This window comes from Channa argus, chromosome 11 (assembly GCF_033026475.1).
Source record: "Channa argus isolate prfri chromosome 11, Channa argus male v1.0, whole genome shotgun sequence".
Lineage (NCBI taxonomy): Eukaryota > Metazoa > Chordata > Actinopteri > Anabantiformes > Channidae > Channa > Channa argus.
In genome coordinates, this window is record NC_090207.1 from 23,548,744 (window position 1) to 23,575,041 (window position 26,298).

Consider the following 26,298-nt stretch of genomic DNA (forward strand, 5'->3'; position numbering starts at 1 on the left):
ATTTTAAAGTAATCATGTCTTAACCAATGCTCATACATACAAGAAAACAAACAATGATTTGATGATCATGTCCAAACATGATTAAGAACACATCAGCCAGACACATAGCTCCACCGAGTGGTATGCTTCTTGGTTCCAAACTTTTGCTCTCAGAATTATTTGATAAATGTTAAGATATTTGTGCTGAAAAAGAGGAGATCTTGTGCTGAAATTTCACAATTTCATCTGACTTTGGCTTTAGACTACTGTACAAAGTTATGGCTATTTAGAGCATTCAGGGTTATATGCGATAAAATTGTTTGGAACTAAAAAAACACGTCACCCAGTGAAGCAGTGAATCTGGCTGATCCTGGTGTGAGTAGGACATGTGAGTAGAGGAATGTTTGTATTAAAAATACAGTAAATCTAGAAAATAAAAGTTATACTTTAAAACGATTTTCCCTCTTTGTTATGAAAAAGAAAAATAATGACAAGAAATGCAGTCTATTGGCTTTGAGACCGTTCATGGACACATGGGCAAGTTGTTATCTTGCATGGTAAAATTTCAGCTTGTAGCTGTGCAGCAGAATGTACAATCAGTTCAACTTTTGCCACTTTCGGATTTGTCAGTACAGGGACCTTAACCAGAGGTTCTTCAATTACTGGCCTATTTCTCTGACCAACAGCCTGCCACCATCCCATGAGGCCACTGCTGTTGAAGCTTCACTCTTCCATTTTCTTTTTTTTCTTGTGTGATGATTTATTAAATTGCCTTTAAGTAAAACTGCAGATTAATTAAAACACAGTCAATTTAATTTCCCGGCGTCATATATAAATTCACAGTGGTAATTGAATCCCCTACTCCACTTTTTATATTGTAGCCCAGCAGTTCCAACAGAAGATTCTCATCAATTAGCGAGATTCACAGTCAAAACGAAGAGGAGGTGAATGTACAGTGTACAGCTGTCTTTTCCAGCGCTGCTCAGTACAGGAGAGAGTAAGAATCTGTTTTCTTTTTTTTTTCTGTTTGCTGAAAGAGCCGGGAATTGGATGACGGATCGATAATATTGGATTTGTGGATGGCATGTGGTGCAGCTGAGTCCAGCATGAATGCTAGGTTCTGATGAGGGGCCTGGTACACAGACAGCTCTGAATAGTGGTTCAGACATGTTGCCGGGGTGGAGCTCTTATTCTGTATAACACAGACATGTAAACAAATGATGTGTGGAGACAATAATGGAATAGCCGTCAGTGCTGTTGTTTTACCAAAAGGGTAATTTGGTTGAAGCTATGATGGCTGCTGTTAGGTATTGAATATCTGTGTAGGATCAATATAAAGATTGCAGGCAAAGGGAGAGAGACTGAAAACAGGCTGAAAATACGTCTTACCTGTGGTAATTATGAAAGCAAGTAACAGCAAGCGTTTGTATGTCTGTATCAGGTTTTGTTCAGGCTGAAAAACCAGTCCTTCATTTCAGAAGGAATCTCTCATTTGTTTGTAAGGGTGTTGTCAGGTTAATGGGCATCTACACATGCCCCCACTCCCTCACTCTCCCAGCTCTCTCTCATTCTACCCCCTCCCTCTCTCTCACTGGTGCTCTATAGCCGTTGCAAGCGTATTGATTATTTCAAATACTGATTATCTAAAGGGCCTTCTGCTACTGTAGGCATTGGATTTATTTTGGCTTAATTATTTATGGGCCAGGGCTAGCTGTAAGTATTACTGCTGTGAGATCATGAAGGATTACATTGTTAATATTCAGCAGTGTATTTTTATTTATGTACACTCTAAGCTTTACTGGATGAGCGTTGGCAGGCTCCCTAAAGTGCCGTCTCTTCTCTGCTCTCTTCCTCTTACCGTTTCTCTCTCTTTTGTGTGTTCGTAGAGGGAGCTAAACTCTGTAGCATCTGAGCTGGCGGGTCGACAAGAGGAGAGTGAACATTCCCACAAGCACCTGGTAGAACTGAGCAGGGAGTTCAAGAGAAATGTCCCAGAGGTGAGTCCAGCACCCCGAGCCCCCCCCAGTCATTTTGCTCATCTTCACTTCAGCAGGTACTGACTGTCTGCGTCATAGCCGCTGCTCAAGCCCCCGCATGTACCTTTTGAACAGGAAATAATTTATTTCTTTATAAAATCTGCATTAGTATATTTATTAATGGCATTCATATTCAAGTCAGAGTGAGTCCCTCCCCCCCTTGCATTAGCTCAGTTAATATTTAAATGCTGAGGCCTTGCAATAATGTTAGCCTCTGGCTTGGTGTGATGAGAGGCCAGGGGGTTCATTTACAAAAGGTAAGCAAAACTTTGCTGCTTACCATCAACTCCAAAGTTAAAGAACCAGCTTATAAAAAAGTTACCTTTGTATCAGATTTGGGTTTTATATGATTATCTGATATTGACTTTCTCCAAATTTCTGTGATGTGACAGAACAGGTGTTTCACCAAACCTGCAAAGAACAGAACTCACTAAAAACAATCTGATGAATACTAAAGACAACGCACTGCACCAGCCCTTCAACATGACTATAATTAAGAGACTTTTTGGTGTTATGTCTGAAGAAAGGTTAATTAAAACAAGAATATGAGGACAAAGAAAATAGTATTTTTTTAAATTTAAAGGATACTTCTCAGTGATCACAAATCCATCTGTAAAATGTTATTCATGCTTCCTTAGAATGCATTAAGAACGAGGACTGTAGAATTTATTCTTCAATATCTTCTGTTTGTGTGTGCCAGTTTGAACTGTAAAGTGAATTGCGGCAACCTCTAACTCTTACAATGCACACATACAGTTTTACACCAGAGAAAAAATGTGATATGCTAATGTATTTACTTTTCACACAATCCAGTCCTAAAACCTACAGTAGTCTTATCCATCATAAAGTTATAATAAAAACTTAAATAATATAGATTAAAATTTTTTTTGTAGATATCCAAGTGGTGGTGCTGCTAGAATGTTATGTTTCTGCACTCCACCTCACTGAGCAGGTTTTTACTCAACTTGAAGAAGTTCTCTTATTAATACCGTCCTGTAATTGCATCACTCACCCAACATCTTTGTCATTAGTTTTAAAGCTCTCCTGAACAAATACTATATTAGAGATTTTATTTTAGGTTTGCAGCTTGTGCATTGCTATGTTATGTTTGCATTATATTTTTATTGAGTGATGTCCTCATTCTACCTCACTATTGTAAAGCAAAATGACATTAGGGTATTGAGCTGAATCCCTTAAAAGCTAACACTATGAATGGTACAGATTTTTTTTTATCTTGTTTGAAATGATCATCCACTTATGTCCAGAGTGAGGTCAAAGAGAATATTTTCAAATTTTATAAATGAGCCCTGAGGCTACTTGCTGTGGCTGTGCTGCCTGCCTATCTCAGTATGTACTTTAGTGCTGTAATCTTGTCAGTATAATACAGGCGTTTAAGACAGGATCAGGCTGTCACCACTGGCAGCACAATCCCCTTACCTGAGGCTGTGGGAGCTCACACAAGTCTGGATCTCTGAGCTCTAACGCGAGCTACTGGAAAGCCCCACTTTTCAAACATGCCCACTCAAACCCTTTAGGTTTAACCACTAATACCTACCCCTAGAACAACATACCTCTCTCTCAATCTCACTCTCTCTCTTACACTAAAACACACACACACACACACACACCACCACATATATGCAGTGTAAGAGGAGCTATGGAGAGAATCCATTAACATTAAAGATTTTTCAGTTCTCTTTCTTATGGAGTTATTTGTGCCTCTCTGGGGCCAATCTGATTTCTAAACAGGTGGACCATCTGCAAAATGAAAAATGCTGAGACAGAGTTTACTTTTTTTGTCTGTACATAGGAAGTCCGGGAGATGGTGGCACCTGTTCTCAAGAGTTTCCAAGCCCAGGTGAGTCACATGCTTTGCACTGTACAGATATGAAGCATCTACAGATTCTGCAGAAGAACATACAATATGTATGAAACTGCAATGTAGTTGTAGCATTTATATTGATGATTTCCACATTATATTTTACCGAAACAAGAGACAGTCCTGCTGGAGATTGTAAGTGCATTGACCGCTGTGCTCCTGGAATGAATGATTTGAAAGATGGGGCGAGGAATCCACAGCACAGTTTTCATGTTGCTGCTCATCTAGTGTTTATTGACTGATGGCTTTTCTGTCAAAGTGAAGTAGCATCTATCTGCCATTAGATGATCAGATATCTGGCTTCTCATATTTTCTTGGCTGAGACAAGCCCTCATTTCCTGTTGTGATGGTGCATTCACTGTGCCCCCTCTGACGTCGCCATATTGAAAAAGTCATCTGATATCTACCAAGACTCTGCTTCAGCCATTAAACCAAGGTCATAAATCACATTTGTGAGCTGCGTTATGGTCCGCAAAGCAGAGGCTTATGGAAATGATACCACAAATATGTTTCCAGTCTCGCTCTCCCTTCTAAAACTCCCGCTCAATGCTAACCTGAAAGCCCTATCATCGGTAAACATGAGAACACTCAGCATGGATTGTTCAGTCCTCTTGGAAGTGATTATTGGCAGCTTCTTTTTAATGCTTTATAATTGACTATGCTCAAGCTACTGCGCTCCCTGGCAGGAGCTATCACATTCAATACTACACTCAGCAATACTTGATTGTGTGCTACTTGATTTGTGTGCTAATTCAATTACTCTAACTGTAAAGTCGCACAGATATCAGAAGCATCCTTCCATATCTTTATTGTGCAAACAGGAACCCACGGGATTAATTTAACCACCATTGATGTCTGACAACTGGGAGTCAAGAGATGTTTCATAGTAGATAAAATAGATGGCTGATAATGAGCAAATTTTTTTTTCTTCTTCTTAGCTGCAGGCCTATCTGCTACCTCCTGGTCTCTCTTGTGTAACTTCTACAGGCATGTGTTTTGCACATTGACAAGTATGCTCGTTTGCTGTGGAACAAGCCTTGGCTATTTTTTGATCGTGAGGTGCACAAACGACTTGGCACACCATAATAATATAATCCTCTGGTGTTTTCTGATACACTTTGACCTTATTGGTAATGTCAAACAGCTTGCGGAGGCTTGTGAACTTTACCCAGCAGTAGACTGTATGACCTCGGTGTAAGCTGTGGGACCTCGACCTGCTGCTGCAGGGGGAGGCTGTGGGGAGAAGGTGGAGCTGGATTTGCTTGTTTCGCTGTGTGATTTGGGATAGACGAAAGCTCCCCTGCAGCTGCCCTGTACAGGTGGTGAATGGTAGGTTGTGTGTGCGTGTGTGTATGTGTGTGTGCGCATGTACAGTAAGTGAGAAAGAACTGGGTCCTTGCTTCCACCACCATCACCACCTCCTAGTTTGCAGGCCCAGAGGAGTGCCTCATGGTATTTGGACCCTCATCATGCCACTTCTAAAGGAGAAGCCGGCTGCTTTGAAGTGTTTGCGACATGACAGGTTCTCTTTCTTTTCTTTTTCATTTCAGTGTTCCCCACCCACTTTCTCTCTCTTCTCCCGTCCAATCTCGCCTTCTAATTATCGCTAACCAGGCGACTGATTAGAAACACGTTGCCGACCTAGTTTTTCTGCAGCGCTGGAGGAGGAGAAAGGGTTAATCCCAGAGCTGGTGGCTGTCATTGGTCGCTTCCCTCCTTCTTCTCCTCTTTTTCGTTCTGCTCTCCTCTTTCTTTCCCTGGAAGTTTGCTAATGAGGTCCCGTCAGAGCTGAGGAGAGGTGTTAATTTGGCCTTGTGAAGTAGGAAGGAGATTAAGGACAGTGAGGAGCTGAGTTTACGGCTTAAAATACACCGCTGTCCTTATTAATCCACAGGGCCCTGGGAGACCAGCGTTTTTTGGGTTTATAATGAACACTGTCTTATAATGAAGGTAATTTAAATAAAAATTTACGGCAGAGAAGAAGAGATGGTACATGTCTCCATGGTCTTAGGCACACCTTTGGGGCTGGGAGATATGACAGTTATTTCTCAAATAACCGATCACTGGAGACGAGGGCCTGTTGGACCACACTGTTCACACAACTTTCACACAAGCTCTCGCTGCCATCTGAACATACAGAAAGCAGTCTTCACCAAGTCTCACCAAGACTATGTGGGCTTCTCAATGCAATTTACACCTCCCTCTCACTTTAGAGTGTAAACTCCCCTCAGGATAAACCTTTGTGAGGTGGAAAAAAAGAACAGTGACAGATTTCTTGTGTGTTTGTAGTCTTTCTTTTTTTTTTTCTCCTGGAGAGGCACATTCCCCTTCACATCCGGCCTGTACTGATCTGAATATCAGGCACAAATTAACCAGTCATTCTATTTTTCTCCTCTCCTCTTGATGTCATTTGGTGCTCTCAGAAAAAGAAAACAGCAGTATGGGTCCCTAATTACTGAAACTTGCTTTACAATGATAATCCGTGGAGTAATTTAGCGTGCACAATGAGAGTTGTGGTGCTTGCGCAGATGGAGATTCTGATAAATAGTTTGTAACGTGTAATTAGCAGCTCTGCCGGTTACATACCATTAACCCCTCAAGCTCAGGAATCATTATTGGCCCTCATTATCAAGCAGCAAGGTACGATCAAGCTGACTAGACATCAAAAACATCAAACAGCTATTAAAGCGCTGCAAACTGGGGGCCGGTGGACACCTGTTTATGAGTCTAACTGTGCCATTTCTTCCCCTGAGGTTGAAAAGTGATGATGTGGGGGAAGACAGTGTTTTTTTTGTATGTTGTTGTTGTTGCTTGTTTGGTATTTGGGCATGGGAGGCATTTTGATTGTACGACAGTTTTTCAACTCCGCGAACTCCATAAGTAAAGAGATTTTAAATGACTGCTGTGTCCGACCTTCACGAAAGTTCCTGTTAAGAATGAGGGAAATTCAAAACCAAATTTAGTTATGTTGTACAATTTTGATTTGTGAATCGTTTTTTATGGGCAGAGGTGATCATGTAATTGTCATGCTTTGTCATAATCTACCTTGTCAGGTAGAATGTTGGAGAATGGCAGTAGAAATACAGGTTAATGTGCAACATAAGCCATAACAGGTTTTTGGATTGTCATATCCGTTAACTGTCATTTATCAAACACATGCAGCTGTGGTTACAACCTGAATCCAATTGACCACAGTCGATGAGTTAAAGAGCAGTGTTTCAGTGTTGCCCATAGTGCCTTACCCTCAGCTAGTCCGTTGTGCAGAGAGGTAGACAAACACAGTCTTTGATCATCCATCGAGAGACGACCAGTTCTTCCTCCTTTTGATTAATTCCTGAAGGAAATGATAATTTCTCTTGAATGTATGAATATGTTATGAATAGTGGAATGAATCAAAGAGTAAAGGATGATAATTAATTACAGCGCTATGATAAAAGGCTGTGGGTGTTATGACGCAAGCTTCCTCCGTGTCATTATGAGAGGCTTCGTAATTACCTTTCTGCACGAGCCAGCGCTCCTGGCGCTGCTGGCGGTGAGAGTGCCGCTCACTGAGTGAGTCTAACGGTCATAAAGCTTTTCCCTGCCTAATTGTCTGAGGGGCTCTATGGCACTTTCATAGATGAGGGACTACGCCGTTAGGAAAAATGCTCAGCAACGCTACAGCTTTTCCAGCTCAATGAAGACAGATCTTCATCATGGGCTAAACCTTGCGGTTATTAGGTACAGATTGCTTGAGTGGATGGCTAACTTGGGAAGGTGGAGCTGGAATAAGTGAGCTAAAGTCTGATACAAAGCTCATAGACTTCATACAGGCTTAAAAGGAAGCTTGTGTTGTTTTCCATGTATATTGTACAATATATGGCCATATTTCTGTGACAATAAACCAGAACGCTGCCTTACAGATTCCTCTTAATATTCCCTTTGTGTTATTACTCATGCCCTGCCTTACATAAGGGGCATTTATGACACCCTCCTACTTTTCTCACTCACTCCCACTCTCCCATCATCCCCTGCCTCCCCCTGGCTACAACCACACTACTTCATACTAGACTGACGAGGTATCTCTAATGCCAGTCTCCTGCTCAAATGTCTCAGGCTCATTGAGCAGCAGGCCAGGCCAGCGAAGGATCTCCAGGCCATTACCTATTCACAGCACGTCCAGGCCTCCAGCCTATTGTGGGGAACATAATGGGCTCCAGGGCCATGTAAACCACAGGCTCTCTGCTCTTGGTTTATCACTTGTGTCCTCTTCATACTAAGCAGAGGAAAGAAAGGTGGGAGGCAGAAAGGTAGGGAGAGCAGAAAGAGACAGAGTGGAGTGGGAGGGACATGGGGGGCGTGGGAGTGTAATTGGACATTAGATAATACCTTCCTTGAGTCTTTTACGTCCTCTACATCTCCAGAGGGTCAATGTCCTTAGTTGTTCTCAGCATCAGTACAGAAAAGCGGGTTTGACCAAGACTTGATGTGCTTCTCTTCACATACTTACTACTTACTTTAAAGTTTACCTTAATTATTATAATTAAAGATGACTTAGCTCATATACAGTTATTGAATTAAATGGCGTCAAACTTACCTCTGATACTTGTTCTCATTTAATACCAAAGCTCACTTATTCACAAATGAAGAACTGACCCTGTCAAGGACTTTTTTAGTCTAATTGTAAAGTCTCTCTCTGCTCTCTCTGCAAGTTATTTTAACATCAGAAAAACACTTTATTACATATTCATTACTACTATTATTATTAATGTTTTTATATTTATTTGTTGTTTTTTCACCTATGCTAGATAGAGTTTATTTACTTTTTTAAGTCTGTCTTATATTACCTATTTACATAGGTGCTAGTATGAACAGTGAAAGATGTTTTTTTTGCTGTCACTATTCTTTCTGTTCATATCAGCTTTGGATTGATCCTGCCATTAGTGTTTTCTATGCCAAAATGCATTTCAATGTGTTCCAATCAGTTCATTACATATGGTGCATATCTTTAAAGTTTGGTAACTGTTGGCAAATGGGGTGCCATCTTGAGAGGCATGCACTCAGCTTCCTGTGGTGATTCCAGTGGGTAACACAGCCATTGTGAGTGATTTTAGACCCAGCCAAACAGTCAGTGCATATGTTGTAAATAGATAGCACATTGCCTGTTTTGGCAAGTAAACGCAGATTGCACAGTCTGTCCGTTTTTCTTTTTTAGGCAAAACGGGCCCTATGTTTAGTTTGAGCAGGACTTAACAGAATCATAATGACAGCAAACAGTAAAGTCAAAATATCATAAGGTAATGGAGTGCTGCAAGAACGAGTGCCAAAACCTTGAAATTAGTTAGTTGTTTTTAGTTTTTCTTTTTTTTTTTTTGGGTGGGGGGGTAATGGATCTCTGTTAAGAAGGTTAAAATAAGGTTGTAATTACCATAAGGTCAAGACATTGCCATGTTTTATTCTCCGACATGAAAGTCCTCAGTAAATTCCTTTCCTTGTTTTTTTGGCAACAAAGGTGGTTGCTAAATGATTAAATGACACTACAGAGGTTGTCTGGAACATTTAACACCGTCATGCTGAACACTGAAACTCATCTACTCACTCATCCGCCTTTACAGCCTCGTTCAGTTTATAACTCACGATTACTAGCTTTATCAGGTCACTACAAAAAAAAAGGCATTTGTAGACAAGGAAGGTAAACTAAATCAAATAAGAAATTGGAAGATTAGTGGTGATGACATTGATGACTGTGGTGTAGTTCGTTTATAGCCTGCCAAAAGCATTGTACTTTAAGTGATTGTGTTTAAGCTTTAAATAACAAAAGTGGGATTCACTACTGGTCATAGCAAACAAGGCTGTAGTAAAGAAATCCTCCAATGTATTAAAATTATAATAGGGTGTGTTTTTAGTTTTTTTTATCATGAATTTGAATGCCTTCTTCATTTTTCACTGGTCATATCCTTGCTTCAGTTCTTTACATGGAAATGCAATAAGGCACATGTATGAAATGCTAGCATATTTACAAAGAAAATACTGTTTCTTTGGTCTGCAGTGTTTGGAGACTTTATAGAATTAAATGCATTTTTCTACTCAAACAGAAATGTATAACTCAAGAATTCCTGCAAAATGCCATCAGTCTGATTGTCAGTAGCTCAGACAGTAACTTAACATGAAATGTCATCAATTCAGTAAATGACTACATAAACAATTCCAGTAGTTGGGTGGTAGTGTTTCATAGGTAGCGCACCATATTTCAGCTTCGGATTGGGCCTTTTGAAGAAGTTTAATATATCTGACTGCCCTTGTTTGTTTCCTATGTGGTGACTGATTGTTGTGATTCTGCTGGGTGTTTTTATGCTGAGATGCCTGAACCTTTCCATCAGCGATCCCAGTGTCAGCCTTATCCCTCCTCTGCTGTGCTGTGATCTGATGGTGTGTGTGTGTTGGCGTGTTTGTTTTCCTGTCCTGACTGATGCCCTGTCGGAGCGTCCCAGTTGGGTGTATTCATCATTATGGATGTGTGTTTAGAGCCAGGGATGCACACCAGGTAAGGAAGGGGGGTGGAGGGAATGTTATAAATAGGCACTTGGCTCTCTAGCCATGTGGAATTGATGAGTTTCAGCACATTCTGCTCTGCAGTGCCAGGTTTAATTTCTACCGTCCTGACAGCACAAACCTTAGAGCCCAGAGACGTCACGCCTGACTGCCGCTGCTGTGCAAATGTTAGCCATGTTTGAGGATGGACGCACGCATAGCACCAGCTTCACTGCTCCTATTGGGTGGATGACTGGGTGTACATCCATTCCTCTAAACCGCTGTCACCTAAAGAGACAGGCAATCACATTCCCCTCCTGACCCCTCACCAAACAGACACTCACCAGCAGCACATAGGAACTAATCTAAGCAGCATTTTTGAAGACCCAGCTCGCCTCAGTGTAACATGGTCATCTACTTGTTATGAGACAGGTGAAAGCCTTTCTCTGCTCCCTTCAGGCTCCCCAAATCAGAGAACAGCAACACTAGCAGTAGCTCTGTCTCTAAAATTCTCCGATTCCTGGCTCACTCTCAGCTGCTGGCAAGAGCACAGTCAAATTAGCCAATAAAAATGTGTGAAATCGGTGGCTCAGTGCCGGCAAGGACATGCCAGGAGAAATAAACATCAGCGCTCGTACAACCAGGAAACGCTTATGTGAGGAGGAAAAGGCGGAACGGGAGAGCTGCTCCAGCAATTCTACGGCGCGATTCTCTGAATTTCAGGCGCAGAGTCAGATTCGCACAGACATAGTCACAGTGCAACGTTGTTGCTCCACTCCACTGAACACCAAGACCCAGCCTTAGATCAAGCCAGTGGCAGCACAAGTCAAAAGAACATGAGCTTCTGTCAGAGGATGCACAGCCCTTATGTGTGAAGTTATTTAATTCCCTCTGTTCATCTGGGTTGTCCCCCCACCCCCCACAGTGAAACCTGGGAATAGCAGTCTTCATTTCAAATGATGCTCAGCTGTGAAGTTTAATTTCAGCAAAATCTAAACATGCTAATTAAATATCATAACTTTCTGAAGAAGGCACTTGTAAAGGCACCTGAAATTTTAATTTAGACTTCAAAAGAGCAAAGACTTTAAAGCAAATCTATTGTTTTTCATTTAGACTTGCAATTTTCTTTTCTCTGCAGTACTGCAGTACGTAGTTATGATTGATCTGGTAATTAAAATATGCAGAGGGGGGAAAAATATTAACTGCTCCTTTTTTCACTTTCTTTTTGTTTTAGAAAACAGCCGACACATTTTCCTTCTCTTTCCAGTACAGATAATTAAATTTTGCACATTGATGTTCTTTACACAGCATTCATCGGCCTCATTATTTTTCCATTTTCATCTTTCTAGTGAGAGATCGATAGATTGATAAAATGATGGAGCCTATCTTAAATAATGCAAGCAGAGAAAAGTTGCACTTACTTTGCTGCTGGCTAAGTGTTTGAACTTTTATTCTTTTTTTTTTTTTTCAAATAGTATTTAATATCCCATGAAGGTAGATATTGCAGTATTACATGCTAGTGTAAATTATTTATTCCCATTTTTGCTGTCCCCAACCAAAAAAAAAGATGAAGCTCCTCTACACGTTGAGTTGCCCTATAGTTTATAGGATGATGCTTGTCAAGGCTAATATCCTAAATGATAAAGAAAGTAGCATTTCGAAGAAAGACAGCGTAAAGTAGGCCAATTAGTACCTAGGGAACATTTTGCTAGAAGAGATAGCAGTTCCAAATGTCACATGCACGAACATTAGGACCGATTGTTTATAATATGACCTGACAGTTTGGGTCTCTTTAATATGGGATTAACTACAACACTAATTAACATGTGGCTCTATTAAAACAAGCAGCTGCAAGTGAAGTAACTTTCTTCACATGGAGAACTACTCTCCTGATGTACACCCACATTAAAGTGTTTTTTTTTTTACCACAAATCAAATGTGTTTTTGCACTTTTTAGAGATGTGCTTCTTCTATTCTTATTTTACTGGAAATATGACGTCTTAAATCACCCGACGCCCCTTAAATATCTAAGCCACAGATCAGAGTGTTCTTTGCCATTGTCACAAACAGATATATGTTTTAAAGTCCCACTGCAAGGCTCTCTGTTTCATCAGAGACATAAAGTGGCCCCGATGGCCTGAGGAGAGTGTTAAACACATCCTCAATTAAAGCAAAGTAACGTTGCATCTCCTTGTGATTTCTCATGCTGTCCCTGTAATTGGGTCTCAGTGGATTTAGTGGGAGAGCTCCAGCTCTTCTTCTGGAGTAAAGGACCCAGTCTGGAGTGGTAACGGCCATTGGGGGGGAGCACGCCGGTTGCCAGATCCTGGATGCGAGCAGCTGGCAGAAATAAGTAGGAGTTGGCTGGAGCCAAACAGGATGACAGGTGGAGTGAGGGTGCTCAACCATGCATGTCCTCACAGAGATGGGAAATGGTCTGCACTTATATAGCACTTTTCTACCTTATTGGTACCCAAAGCACATTTCATTGCTTCTCATTCACCCTTTCGCACTCACACACCGATGGGAGAGCTGCTGTGCAGCTCGCCTACACTCACTGGGAGCAACTAAGTTGGGGTTCAGTGTCTCGCTCAAGGACAATTTGAAATGTGACTGGAGGAGTTGGGCATTGAACCAACAACCCTGGGAGTGGTGGAAAGTTCTTCAACCTCCTGAGCCACAGTTACCGTAAAGACACGCCAAGACAGGAGCTCTCTGTTTAAAACAATTACATGCAGGATTTCACAGAATATGTGGTTGAAAGTAACATTTACTATAGTTACTTTAGTTGTTCTGCACTTAAGTGTTTCTACAGTGTTCTGTGCCACTATATTTTCACTGTAGAACATATCAGAGAAAAATATTCAACCTTTTATTCTAGTGCTTTTATTATCAGCAATAGTTACTAGTTTGATCAAAACTTTTAAGAATAAAATATAGGCTTTCTAAGATAACTGGTAAAGCTTGTTTTGTGGTTGTCTCTTTGGAGAGCTCCTTGGGGTGTGTGTGTGTGTGTGTGTGTGTGTACCCCATATTGTATGTGTGTTCTTGCAGACATGTGTCTTCCTCTGGTGAGACATGTGAAGGACAGCTGAAGGTGTGGTGAGATCCAGTGATGGGCTTGTTTTATTACATCTCATATTGAGACCAATCTCTGTCCATTCACCTGAAGGACAGCCAGCTATTCCCTAACTAAATTAGCCAGCCGCTGTGGTGTGAGAGGGCCTCCACAGGCACACAGAAATGCACTCTTACACACACATGTTCACAATCAGAGGCAGGTACAGGCACTCTTGTAGCAATGTATGTTGGGGTTTTTTTCACCTCCACCTTTCATGCAAGTACTCACATTTACAAACGTAAACGCCTGTCTCATCCCTCATTTTGCTCTATTTCACACTCACACAGACACATACACACACACACTCACTCCCTCTCTCTCTCTCTCTCTTGCTCTCTCTTCCCCCCGTTGAAGGCAGTGGATGTGGGATAATTGCAGTCATTGTGGCAGGTTGCGTGTTTGTGCCCCTGTCAACGAGGCCGGCAGATCTCCTCCTTGTGGGACCATGTGACACAGATGTCAGCACTCTAGTGTACCTAGAGATCACACTTCACTGTTTGTGTGTGCACGCGTGCCTTCACAGTGCATCTACATTTGCAATAGCAAATGCATTGAGCTTTACCCCAGACTGCACCGTGAATGGGAGGGTGAATGTTCTCCTTCATGTGTTCTCTTCCCTAATGAAATGCCTTTTGTTCAATCCATTTTTTCCCCACGTATGGTGGATGTTCTAATGAGGCAGAGCCTGAAATAGCAGTGGGGCTAGCACTGCAGAACTATGACTTCCCATGTGAGAACTTGCCCAAATCACAGCGGCTGTAGCCGTGCGTCAGGTTTCTTTATTTATAACCCGTACGGAATTGTCCTACACTCTGCTGAGCATATGGAGGGTTATGCAACACTCAGCATCCAATAGAAAAAACACACAGGCCCTCATTTATATATATATATATATATATATATATATATGTGTGTGTGTGTGTGTGTGTGTGTGTGTGTGTGTGTGTGTATGTGTGTGTGTAGACTGAGGCTGCTAAAGATTGATTTAGCACTCCAGTGCTACAATATTTGAATTAAAAGATTAATTATCATTAAATTTAAAATTCTTATTATATATAATAAAAATTATATTACTATGAGATCCTTGGTAATTCTTTCGAAGGGTTGATTTACTCACATCTCGGTATTTTACCATGCAGAGTTGGTTTTGTTTGTTCTTGAAATTTACTTTACATAACCTTTACTGAAAAAAGAGATAAACTGTAACTACCTGAAAAAGCTACTATGAAAACTGTTGACTTGGTGTTTTGTGGCTGACTGGCCCCCAAAAGGGGTTGCAAGATGAATCTTATGGGTCAAGACATGCTCAAGGGGTAGGAAACAAGAAAAAACAAGACTTCTCTTGTTACTTTTGTCTTTCTCTTGTATCGTTCTAAATACTGTTTAGCTTTACCTCTTAATGTCTCTTATATATAGCAATCTTAGATGGCATGAAATAGGAATGTGGCAATATGTCACAAGTAGAAATAGCTTTTTATTAGAGAGTCACAAGCACAAAAGGTTGGGAATCACTACCAGCACAGAAGGTTTAGTTTTTATTGACAGCTGCTGGGATATGCCTTATCTTATCTGATTAGCCCTCACTCGTTTAAATTGAAATGCCACCTCATGGCTGTCACATTGTATATGAGTGATCAGGCAGAAATGCTAGTCATTACAATCATGACATCAAATGCCTGGCAGCAGAGGTCAATCAGTGTACATTAACCAAACAGAGCTCATTTGTTTTACAGCTTTTAGCGTCGTGTTGGCACCAGTGTACATGAGTTTTAGGCTGGCATCCAGCGGGCATGGAGGGCCTCCCAGCAGTGCGAGAGCAAGACAGGGTTGGGCCAGCACTGTAACAGAGGAATATGAAGGAGACAGTGAGCGGGGTGTTAATGTGTCCTCCCCCCCCCCAGTGTTCAGCCACTCAGCTGATTTATGCATCCGAAATGAGCTCCTTTACACTGGGCTTGCATAAATGCCTAAAAATGTCAGGTCACTGCCAGAATGATGCGAATAAAAAGTTCAAAAGAATTTTGGTAAAGTCCTTGCCCTTGTGTGTGGTCTATTCTTCCATTTCTTGTCTTCCCTTATTTCTGTTTGGCATCTTTAGGTGTTGACATGTCATCATGCTGACGCATTAGCGTGTGAGGTCGCGTACAGACAAATGCATACACGCACAGTCCTGAGATCACTCTTAACCTTCACCTGGTCCTAATTATAGCAAATGAAGGCACATTTTGGTGACAGTCTGGTGATCTGTCATTGACAGGCACTCTGCAGTCTGGCTGGGAGTGATATCTTTCTGTAAAATATGTATGACATCAAAAAGCCTTAAAGGTTATTACAAATTAATAATGAGTAGTGGGCCAAGAGCAGTAAAAAATAGCCTTCCCTTGGTGTCGTGTTTAAATGTTTAATTTAACACGCTCCAGTATAAATGTGGACTGCCTCCCAGCAATATGCACAGGGCCCCAAGGCCTCAGCCGACTGTAAGTGGTCTAGAACATACATGCCCACACTGCCAGAGTCATGTGTTAGGATTGACATGCAGATTAGGCTGTTTCACGCAGACATGGAATCATCATCCGTCTGGAGCAGTCAACTGTTATCTTTAGAAGGCACGATGCTTCTATCTACACAGCTTACAGAATTATAAAAACACTAAAGGAAGCAGTTTTACTCGCATCAAGCACAAATTCTCTGTAGACTCCAAGACACAGAAAAGCTCTTTCTGAGTCTTTCTCTGAAGCAAGTCGAATCATTGGCCCTGAACCCTCTTCACAGTAATGTCTGAAGACACTGTACAAAATTGCCTTATTTATGCCTGTAATGTAAGCTGTCTGTTCTGGTGTCGCTCATTCTCTGTGGAAGCAACGACAGTGGCAGCCGAGTCTGGAGTGTATTTGCCGGGCGACTACCTGAGAAACATCAACAGTCATTAATTATGTAAAACTCTTCTCACAGTAGGAGCAGGGAGAGCTGCATACAGCTGCAGCGCCTGCTCCTATTAGACTCAATGTACTTCACAATGAGCCCCCACTGCCTGGGGGTGTGGAGGGATTATCAGCCTACCGCCACGACCCCCCATAGAAAGACACACATGCTCCACAGTGCACACTTCCACACACTGAATGTGACGTTCTATTAAGTTCTGCACCACTGTTTTCTTTTGTATAGCTGGGGAAGGGAATAACAGGAACCTCTGTGCTGTCTGTCTTCCCTAGTCACCCCATCATTCAAGTCTCTGCTTCGCATGTCCTGCTGACTGTTTTTTCTCTCCCCTTGGCAATTGTCAGCTTTCCTTCTCTACAACGATTAAAGTAGGCAAATCTGACAGGACAAACGATATACCATGCTTCTCAGGAGCACCAGGTAAAGGGTCTGTTTGATTGTTGATAGTGCTGTCACCAAAACTGTGCTGGTCTCTGCTACTTGGAACCAAATTACCCACAGAGTCATTCTATGCAGGGCCTACCTGAGATCTACAGGGCGCTGCGCTTGACAATGGCAGATTTATCAGGCGAATAATGGACCTAATTTCTACACCATGTGTTTCCAATCCATCTTCAGTTAACACCAGATGCAGGATTGTTTGGCAGACTTCAAGTCATCTTAACAATGTTTCGTTCCTCCATCAGCTGCGCTCCTCTAGTTCTGATTCTAGGCTCGTTCATCAGCACTGTTCATTTTAGTGGATGCAGCTTTGGCATGATGTTTCCCTGTGCTGAAACAAAGGCAGCACTGACACCTGTAATTAATTAGGCTATTATGCATTCCGCAATGATAATTGCCTCACTGGAAAGTCACCAGCCTTCTAAGAGGTAGAGAGGGGAGAGGTGGATGGAGAGCGCTATCCATCATAGTGGAGCGCTCTCTCCCTTGCTCTTTCCCTCGCTCTCCCCTCGTGTCATGCTGTCTCACCTTGACTAGTGTAGGCAGGGCTAGAGAAACACTGTCAACATGAGTCTGAGGGTGAGATATGCAGCTGCGCCTCCCCTTTGCCAGGGCTCCTTCACCAGCGGCCTGCCAGGGTCCATCCACTCCAGGGCTTTGGCTCACATTGGCACAGTTACCCATGGCACCCCATCTGTTGTAGCTTTGTTCACTAGGGCAGTACAGCGCCGCGATAATGGGGGCACTTTATTTTTATAATTAGCCCTTACCTACACTTCTCCTCTCTTCTCTCCTCTTAACAGTTCTCCCAGCACGGAAATCTAGTCCAGGTGCACTCATCACTACTTTTCACAGCCCTCCCCTTCAACACATCATCCGGTGCCTTCATCTTACCCTCAGCACGGCCCTGCTCCCTCCCATCATGTCATGAAAGATACTTTTTCAGCAGACATACTTTCCTCAAGGTTTAGGTCATTCAAGGCATCAAACATTTAAAAGTGTGAGCTCAAAGAAAATGACAACTCCAATCTTTTGAACTACAAAGACATTCAGAAAAGATTTGTTTTCTTCCCTTCGTTTTTCTCTCAGTAGCTCTTGACTTTGACTTTGCTGTGACTTTGAGGTGTAAACGCAGTGACTGGTGTTTTTGAGTTTTATCGGGAGGATGGGTAGCACAGTAGTTCTGCTGCCTGTTGATAGTGAGGGGGGACCCAAAAGGCACCTGCTGTGCGGTGGAGACAGCAGGCTGTTTGATCTGGGTTTAATGTTGTGTCATGTTCTGTCTCTCATGTTGCTCCGTATGTCACGTCCATCGGGATTACGTCAGCTCTAACTACATCTTTCGAGATCTGCTCGCTTTTCAGCCTGGGTCATTATTGGCACTTTCCACTGGAGCATTGACCCACAGTCTTGCAGGTTTTATCTTGTCTCATATTCAAGTTAACACTTGTACCTGCTAATGGCAGGTCAGACGTCTTGTCCACTGCTTTGGTTTAGGCTGAAATATATCAGCATTTTAAAAATGGGACATCACAGAAATATACTGATATTATTTTACCCAGGCATTTGTCTTGCACCATCATTAGGTTGGCATTTGTTGTGTTTCAATAATGTCCCCATCCGGATAAATCATGACAACATTAGTAAAGCAAAATTACAAATTTGTCCAAACTTTGGATAGAAAACTAATGTAATTCCCATGAGCCTCCTCTTACCTAGGTTTAGTAGTAATTACTGAATGCAAAGATGCTAATCTAAATTTTGAACGTGGGCAACTGTACTATATACCGGATAAATATTAGCATTTTATCACTGTCAGTATGAACAAATCTTCATCTTGAAGTTAGCATTTATTTCAAAACGCCACTTTGTTTGAGAGAAATTGCAACATTACAAAGCAGTTGGTAAGGCTGTAAAATATTTGTTTTGTTTTTGGACTGGCAGTGCAATAGTGCCTGTAAAAACATAATATGAAAACCTTTCCTAACTCTTCTGGATATATATCTCTTTGTCTATAATATTTTTAGTTGCTCTGGTCTTTACACACATCTGTTTTCTGTCTGTCCAGCCTGGAGGAGGGATCCCTCCTCTGTTGCTCTTACTGAGTGTTCTTCAAAATTTTCCCCCATTAAAGGATTGTTTGGAAATTTTGTTTATCGAATTTGAACGGCTCAGGAGAGCGGATAACGTTTTACAGATGTTTACAGTACGTTTGTAAAACCCGTTGAGGCAAAATCGTGAATCTTTTGATAATTCTTTGACTGAATGAATTGTATTGTTGTGCTCCTACTTTGTATATGCAGTATGTAGTCTATTGTATTTTGGATTCTTAAGTTCTAAAGTCTTTCTTGCAAAAAAAACTTGATCTCAATAAGATTATTTGATTAAACAAAGATGAACTTAATTACTAGGGGATTGAAACCTTTTGGAAATGTTCTGCTGTATGTTCTACTGCACCACATTCTACTTTCCAATGCAGGTGAGCCTCTTCTATAAATGTACATTTTTATAAATGTCTTTTTGCTCTCATATTGCCACTACATCGTTGCCAAACATCAGGAATGGATAAGTGGTGCAGCGGAATATTGGTGTGGTCAGCTTTGAAATGTTTTTGTCTGAGATAGCAGCTCTGTAGCAGCAGAGTGGAGGTGGCATACAGTCTGTTGTGAGCGTGGCATGTTGATTGACAGGCACCGCTGATTGGAATTGACGTGGCGACGAGATGTGTGTCAATGCTTTGACTGCTCATCTTGCTGGGCATCCAGAGATGGCCACAGCCACCGCCATGCTGCTACCACTGCTCTGAGATGGGTGTCATCATGATTACATTCGTCCTCAAACACTGTCTATATGTAGTGTGCGTCTTCATGAGTTCAGTTTGACTTGTGTTTGCCAGCTCCCCATTTTAAGTGTGTGTATGTGGGTGTGCGTGTGTGGGCACATATGGTTCTCTTACCATCTAGACTGTATTGCACTTGTGTTTACCTCTGCCCCTCTCCTCCACCTACTCATAAGTCACTCCACACCAACTCATCTCCATCCTCCCGCCCTTCCTCTGAACCTGCACTCAACACAAAAGCGAATGCCTGCAGTGACAGCTACACAAGTACTAGGTGGCATGTCTAAAATATTGTCTTTATCCTACTTCTGGAGGGACAGTTTGGTTTTGGGTTTGCTTTTTCGAACATACTGATCACATGTCAAGGTAACAACCACATAACTGTAGGGTTGTATGCTTTTTTATTTTGTTTTCCAATCAGTTTTGGTTACACTGTGTTGACATCTTTCTCCATTAAGCTTTTAACACATCTCACCTTTAAGGCTCAAAACAAGACTTTTAAAGATGTGGGGTTTTGGGAAATTCTTTTAAAAATAGTTTAAAAGTTCTACAAGTAACCACAAACACTGAACACATGTTTTTCCCAAAACATAATACATTTATATGTTTTTTTGTAGAAGTAAATATAATATATTACATAAAGAATAATATTATTATGGTAATATTAGCATATAAACATTGACTCCATTAGACAACTTTTCTTTAAGTTAACTCTTGAAAGCAGCAGGAAAAGATGGTGACTATTGCCTTGGTCAATTTCAATGCTACGTCAATATAATATTTGTAACATTGCAATGGCAAAGCAATTTATTTTTACCATTTTCATGTCACCACTTATGATTGTTCGGTATGCTGTTAAATAATACAATAATAAACACATTTCATTCAGAGTTCTAAGGTTCTAAAACATTTTTTAAATTTGAACATTTTTTACTATGCTCAGAACGGAAAACATGGTTAGCCGGTTATGAACATACCCATTCATCCATTACATACAGGCAAGCATGGAGAGAGCATCCGAAATCCACACAGAAAGTTCAGTGTCGACCAGGGATGCGAACCCACAACCTGCTAGCTGTGAGGCAGCAACATGAAATACAAATACTAATATTCTAAATATTAACCAAAAAAATGTTTACCTGCAAGATTTAGCTTTTTGTAAATTATGTCACACTATAAGACGTATCATGAATAACTTGAGAAACATTTCCAAACAGTAAATGCACTGTGAATGCTTTGGTGCTGAAATTTTCCAAGCAAAGATGAAATAGCTGAAGCTATTTAGTTAGCCTTAGGCAGAAACTTTCAAGGCAATTATGTGATGTCACTGATGATGTCATCGATTTTCAAAACTCTAAAAGCATAAAAATATCTCTCTATATATATATCTATATATATCTCTATCTCTAAGTATAAAATATATTAAAAAGCCATATACAGATAGAAGTCAGAAAATAATAATAATAATAAAGATTAGAATATCATTCACAGTAGATAAAAATTAGAATATCATTACTGTGAAGCTCCTGCCTTCATAGTAGATAATACAATTACTACTACTAATAAGAAGAATTCATTAGGTAGAAGGTAAAAGCCAGTTATGCAATTGAATGTACTGTAATTAAATATCTTTCACTCATTGAGCGTTACACTGAAGAATCTATGATCAAAATAAGCCCTAGCTGTGAATGTCCATTATTTTAATTGATATTTAAGATTTAAAAACAGATGCTGGGATAGGAGTCCACTTTGAGCTTGTGTGTTACTTTATCCTTAAAGGAATTTACAAAGCACATTTGTCTAGAAAGGGATAAAGATCATTTCTGCTAGAAACAAAGGTAGAGGTAATGAAAACATTAAAAATGGAAAGACAGTTAAAATCACCAACAGGGCTGCATGAATGATGGTGTTATTATTATTTGTTGAAAATGTTTGACTAATTAGAATTTAAATGAAGAAACACTGCCTAGCTTTATGTTTTAGTGTATCTTAACAAGCATAAAAGTGGAGTGTTGACAACATTTTGCCTTATTTTCCCAACACCTATTTTAACACCTAGGACGGAACATTTGTCAGGATCCAGTGGATTCTTCTGGAAGGTGTTGTGACAAGCAGTATTGCGTTGCTAGTGGACTTCCCACTGTTTTGTTCTAATAAGCATGGAGCGGTACCAGGGTTGTTGTGACATCCTGTCAGCCTGTGGGCTGGACTGGCTCTCAGTGAGCAGCACAGTAGGATGGACTCCCTATGATTGTGCACTGACCTTTGCATCATGGGGAAGATGACAGGTAATTTAGAGGCCTCAGGGACTGTGGAACCATACATTTGCTGTCCCCAAACCACCCACAGCACCAAACCACATTCACCTTGAGAGAGAAGCAGTGTATTCATGCACACTGTGCGTGCACGTGAAAAAAACAGAATTAAATCACATGCTGTGTAAACCTACGCACAGATGCATATTCTTCAAGCATTCACACACTTATTTGCACACACAGTGCAAGGATCTGCCTTGACACCCACCCAACACCCCTATCATCGTCACACACTCTAATCACCTGCATCATCACAACCCATCCTCAAACAACCAAATCACAGGGGGTGGCAAACTGGTAAGACTAAGCGGGAAAACGATGATTTAGAGTGATAATTGCATAATCACCAGTTGTGATAATTGTAATTGATGACTGCATAATTGCTAATTGCACTCTTTATGGGAACCTCTCTTTTCTGTTGTCTCTCTGTCTCTCTCTGTATGTCACTCAGTAGCCCTTCAGTCTTCTTCCTCTACTTCATTCTAGATTGGTTCTCACCTCCTTCATTTATTTCTCTCTCCTCCTTGTACTCACACACACTCAGACACACACACACACACACACAGAAACCCACTAGTGAGTACTGTAAGTATTCTCAAAGGCTTATCAGTAAGTATTTCCCAGCAGCCTTGTCCCAGAGGCTGCATGAAGAGTTATGGAGAGGTGCTTGCAGGTTTCCTTTGTCTCTCGCTTGCTTCTCTGCCCCAGGCTTTATTCCTGCTTGTAAAACCAACCTGCAGCCAAGCCCGTTCCCTCGGTAGCCATATCCTTTATCAAAAAATGGGTGAAAACAAAGAATGCGCTGTGAGCCAAGGCGATAGCCATGCTGTATCTTACAGCCAAAGGAGAAGAGATTTGCTAGTTGTAGCCCTTACTAAAGGTGTACCTTATTGTACAAAAGCCTGGTCTGTTAGACATGTCTGTTAGCTTGAGATGTCTGGCTCTCAAGTCCCGATGTGCTTTGCTGGAGGTGGATTCGCATGAAGATGAAGATGACTCCCTCATCTGCCCATAACATGCACAACACCACAGAGTGCTCTCATGAAAGCATTGATGGAGGAAGGGGGGGGGGGAGATCTATATACATAGCGTGTACTAACGTGAGAAGGCATCAGGCAGGGGTGTGATTGATGTCTCTGCTGGCGTCTGTAGGCAGGTTAATGGTGTGATTGTGGAGGTAATCTCCGTGTTCTCTCGTTAAAGGATGATGGAGGGCCAGGAGACCTCACATGTCCCTGGAAGATGGAGCCATAGCTGTAGCCTTCAAAGGATCTCAGCCTTTTTGCATATGCAATTGGCCACCTCATTTGATGTATATGCTTCAGTGGAAGCAGGGCCAGCCAGCAGACTGTCAGTGAAAAGTTGATGACTAGCAGCAGGTTCAGCCGCCCTGCTGTAGTGGCCATGTAGTTCAGGTGTAAACTCAGGTTGGTAGTAGATTGTTTTGGTGTCACAGAGTGGTGCTAGAGGTTTTGAATTTTGTTATTGGCTGAAAATGAGCTCTGGGTCACCAAATTGCTCCTCTTAACAGTGAAAAGAAGGCAAACATAAAAAACGGTTTCTCTTACACAGAGTTAAAGCAAATCTTAGCCGAACCAACACTAGTTTTTAATGCACTCATAACACCACACGTAAAGCAGGGAACACTGTTTAGGTGGCCTGCATGCATCAAACATTTTCACTATGAACCATGCCAACATTAACAACATGTCTTAGAAGGAGAAGGGAGGTGGGTGGGAGGAGGTTTAAATTGGGGGGTATAGTGGAGTGCAACAACAGCATAGTGATTCAGGGAGCTGGCTGAGAGCTGCAGACTATTGCATCTGTATTGATTGGGCTCCTGCCTTTTCCATTTTCCATGAACTCCTCTGAGCTGCTCCAAGTGGGAGTGATGGGGGGGGGGATTTGCTTGATCCTTATGATATTTCTTTAAACATGATGCTGTCGTTATGCCTCCCTGGGGAAGATGCCAGCCATTTCCAGTAAATCAAAGGCTCTCTGCACCTCACTGTTTTCTACACACCTTATTTATAACCCGACTAAACAACCCAAATACACCACAACCTCCACTGCCATTCTCATAAGTGTTTTCAGCCTTTGCAAAATGAATGTTTTCAAGTGCAGTCATAATGATGAGGAGCAGCTCGGCTTAGCCATACCGCACACTTGACCCTTCGTTGTGGAGTCCATTGAGCTCATATGACAGAGGCTGTAATCAACAGTGACAGAAATGACATAGACAATAGATGACAATAATTTGAATTCCGTCTGCTAGTGGAGTGGGGGGTCATTTTGACAAGCCTGATCTGATTTACTGTTGCAGAGCAGAGGATGTCGAGAGGCTGCCAAAGCCTGTCCTCTGACTTACAAACAAGCCTGAGGTCTTATCAGGAGCTGGGAGCTGGGTAACCCACATACCCACTAGTGCAGGTGCCCGCTCCATGGGGCCAGGTGGTGGCTAATTCGCTTTCTTTGTCCCTCCTAATGAATCGTTAATTGGTTTGCGTCGCCTGCTGAGATGAGGATAGCAGGTGCCAAGTGCTGCTGGTGATGGAGGCCACTGTCAATGGCGAGGTTCCTCGTGCACTCTGGCACCTACATTTAACAGGCCAAATGTCACTTCGCAACATTCAGCAGCTTGGCAGCAAAACAGGGAAAATGGTGTCACAGTTTATGGGTTGTTTCTTTGTTTTTTGAATTTGTTAATCTGTGTGCAAGCTATGTATTGCACTGGAACTCTCTGATATACATATTGAACATACAGTATATACTGTATGCAAGTATACAGGAGTGTTTGTTTCATTTATTGGCAGGACGCTGTGAAGTTGACCTTTGCTCTTGTTACTATTGATTAAGTGTTAGCTCTTTAAGATTTTAAGTGTTCTGCTCAGTGTGAAAGCATTGGTTTAATACCAGAAATGAAAAAACTATCCTGTGGATTGTAAGTTAGACGTATGCCATGATGATAAGTCCATGTTTACCTTAATGGCATCTTTTCCCCTGCAGGTGGTTGCTCTGAACAAGCGCAGTAAGGAGGCAGAGTCTGCATTCCTGGGAATCTACAAACAGCTTATTGAGGCCCCAGGTGAGTTTACTCCATAGACCATAGATGTCCACAAACAACAGCAGCAGCAAAACAACATACTCACCAACCTTTCTTGTAGAAATGTCTTTGTCCTCTCAAAGATCACTCCCTGGAGGTAAATGTGGCAACATGGACAACCCAATAAGTAATGTTGTTGCCATATATGAATATGGTGCAAATGTACATGGACATAAGATGCATAAAACCCTATACCCTGTAGCTCTTATTCATTTTTCAAAGTCAGTGCTGTCAGAGTGGTTTCCAAAAACTCAGCGTGAGGCCACTTCAAAACCCAGCACTGGTCCTTGAGTGTAGCCTGGCTAAGGAGTGAACACATCCTTGAGGAGCTCTGCTGTTGATTGTGAAGGGCCAATTAAAATCCCAACTGAAGTTTGGTTTCGTGTGGAACGCAGGCCTGATGAGGCCAACAGGGGGAAAAAGGGAGAGAGAAGCAAAGACAGTAAGTAAGAACTGAGAAAAAAATTATTGTGTGTTTATTCAGTTGTTATTTCAGTGCCAGGGCACATGGGCTGTGTTGCTTTTTGTTGCAGGAGACGGCAGCAAAACGCAGCCCAATCTCCGTCTAGATCAGAGAAACACTTGTGGCAGAAGTAGAGAATGCTGTTTACAGATTCAATGAATACAAGATAAAAGTCTGCGTCAGAGAAAAAGCGACAGCAGCAACTGACTTTTAAAGGTCTCCATTTTTCCTTGAAGTCCCCCTGCTTGATATTGCGCCACCACACACACACACAAACACACACACACACACACACACACACACACACACACACTTTGAATGGCGTTATTTCCTTGATAAGAAATACCGGTCTTTGAAGATGTATTCAGTTTGATATTCTGACCTATAGTTTTTATATCAAGGCCTTAATTCAAGCTCAGGAGTGTTTTGTGGGATATATTTTGTCACAAACCCTTCTAAAGTATAGAATACAGTCAACTAGGAGTCGATATGTTAAAAAACAAAGCTTTTAAAAAAAGCCACTGTCACCTAACATCAACCGTCTTATGTGAGAAAAAATCTGCAGTAGTTTTTGTTTTCAAGATGCCTACCATCTTCGCTACCATCAAGTGATGTAGCAAGGCCAGTTTCCTTTCTCCACTTGACCTTACTTTGATTGTAACACTAGTCATA

General features: G+C 41.6%; 1 protein-coding gene across 10 annotated transcripts in view; it reads left to right on the plus strand.

The window, feature by feature from the left end:
* The window catches only part of cux2b (cut-like homeobox 2b), an 84,774-nt gene that overhangs the window by 31,663 nt on the left and 26,813 nt on the right, over positions 1–26,298 (plus strand). For 8 of the 10 annotated variants that reach the window (XM_067522100.1, XM_067522101.1, XM_067522105.1 and 5 more), the window contains 3 exons: positions 1,866–1,976; positions 3,826–3,873; positions 25,067–25,145. In XM_067522100.1, the coding sequence (XP_067378201.1) occupies positions 1,866–1,976; positions 3,826–3,873; positions 25,067–25,145 (238 nt within the window). Of the gene's footprint in view, positions 1–1,865; positions 1,977–3,825; positions 3,874–25,066; positions 25,146–25,243; positions 25,606–26,298 lie in introns of those variants that run through there. The other 2 variants (XM_067522109.1, XM_067522110.1) reach the window with 2 other exon arrangements.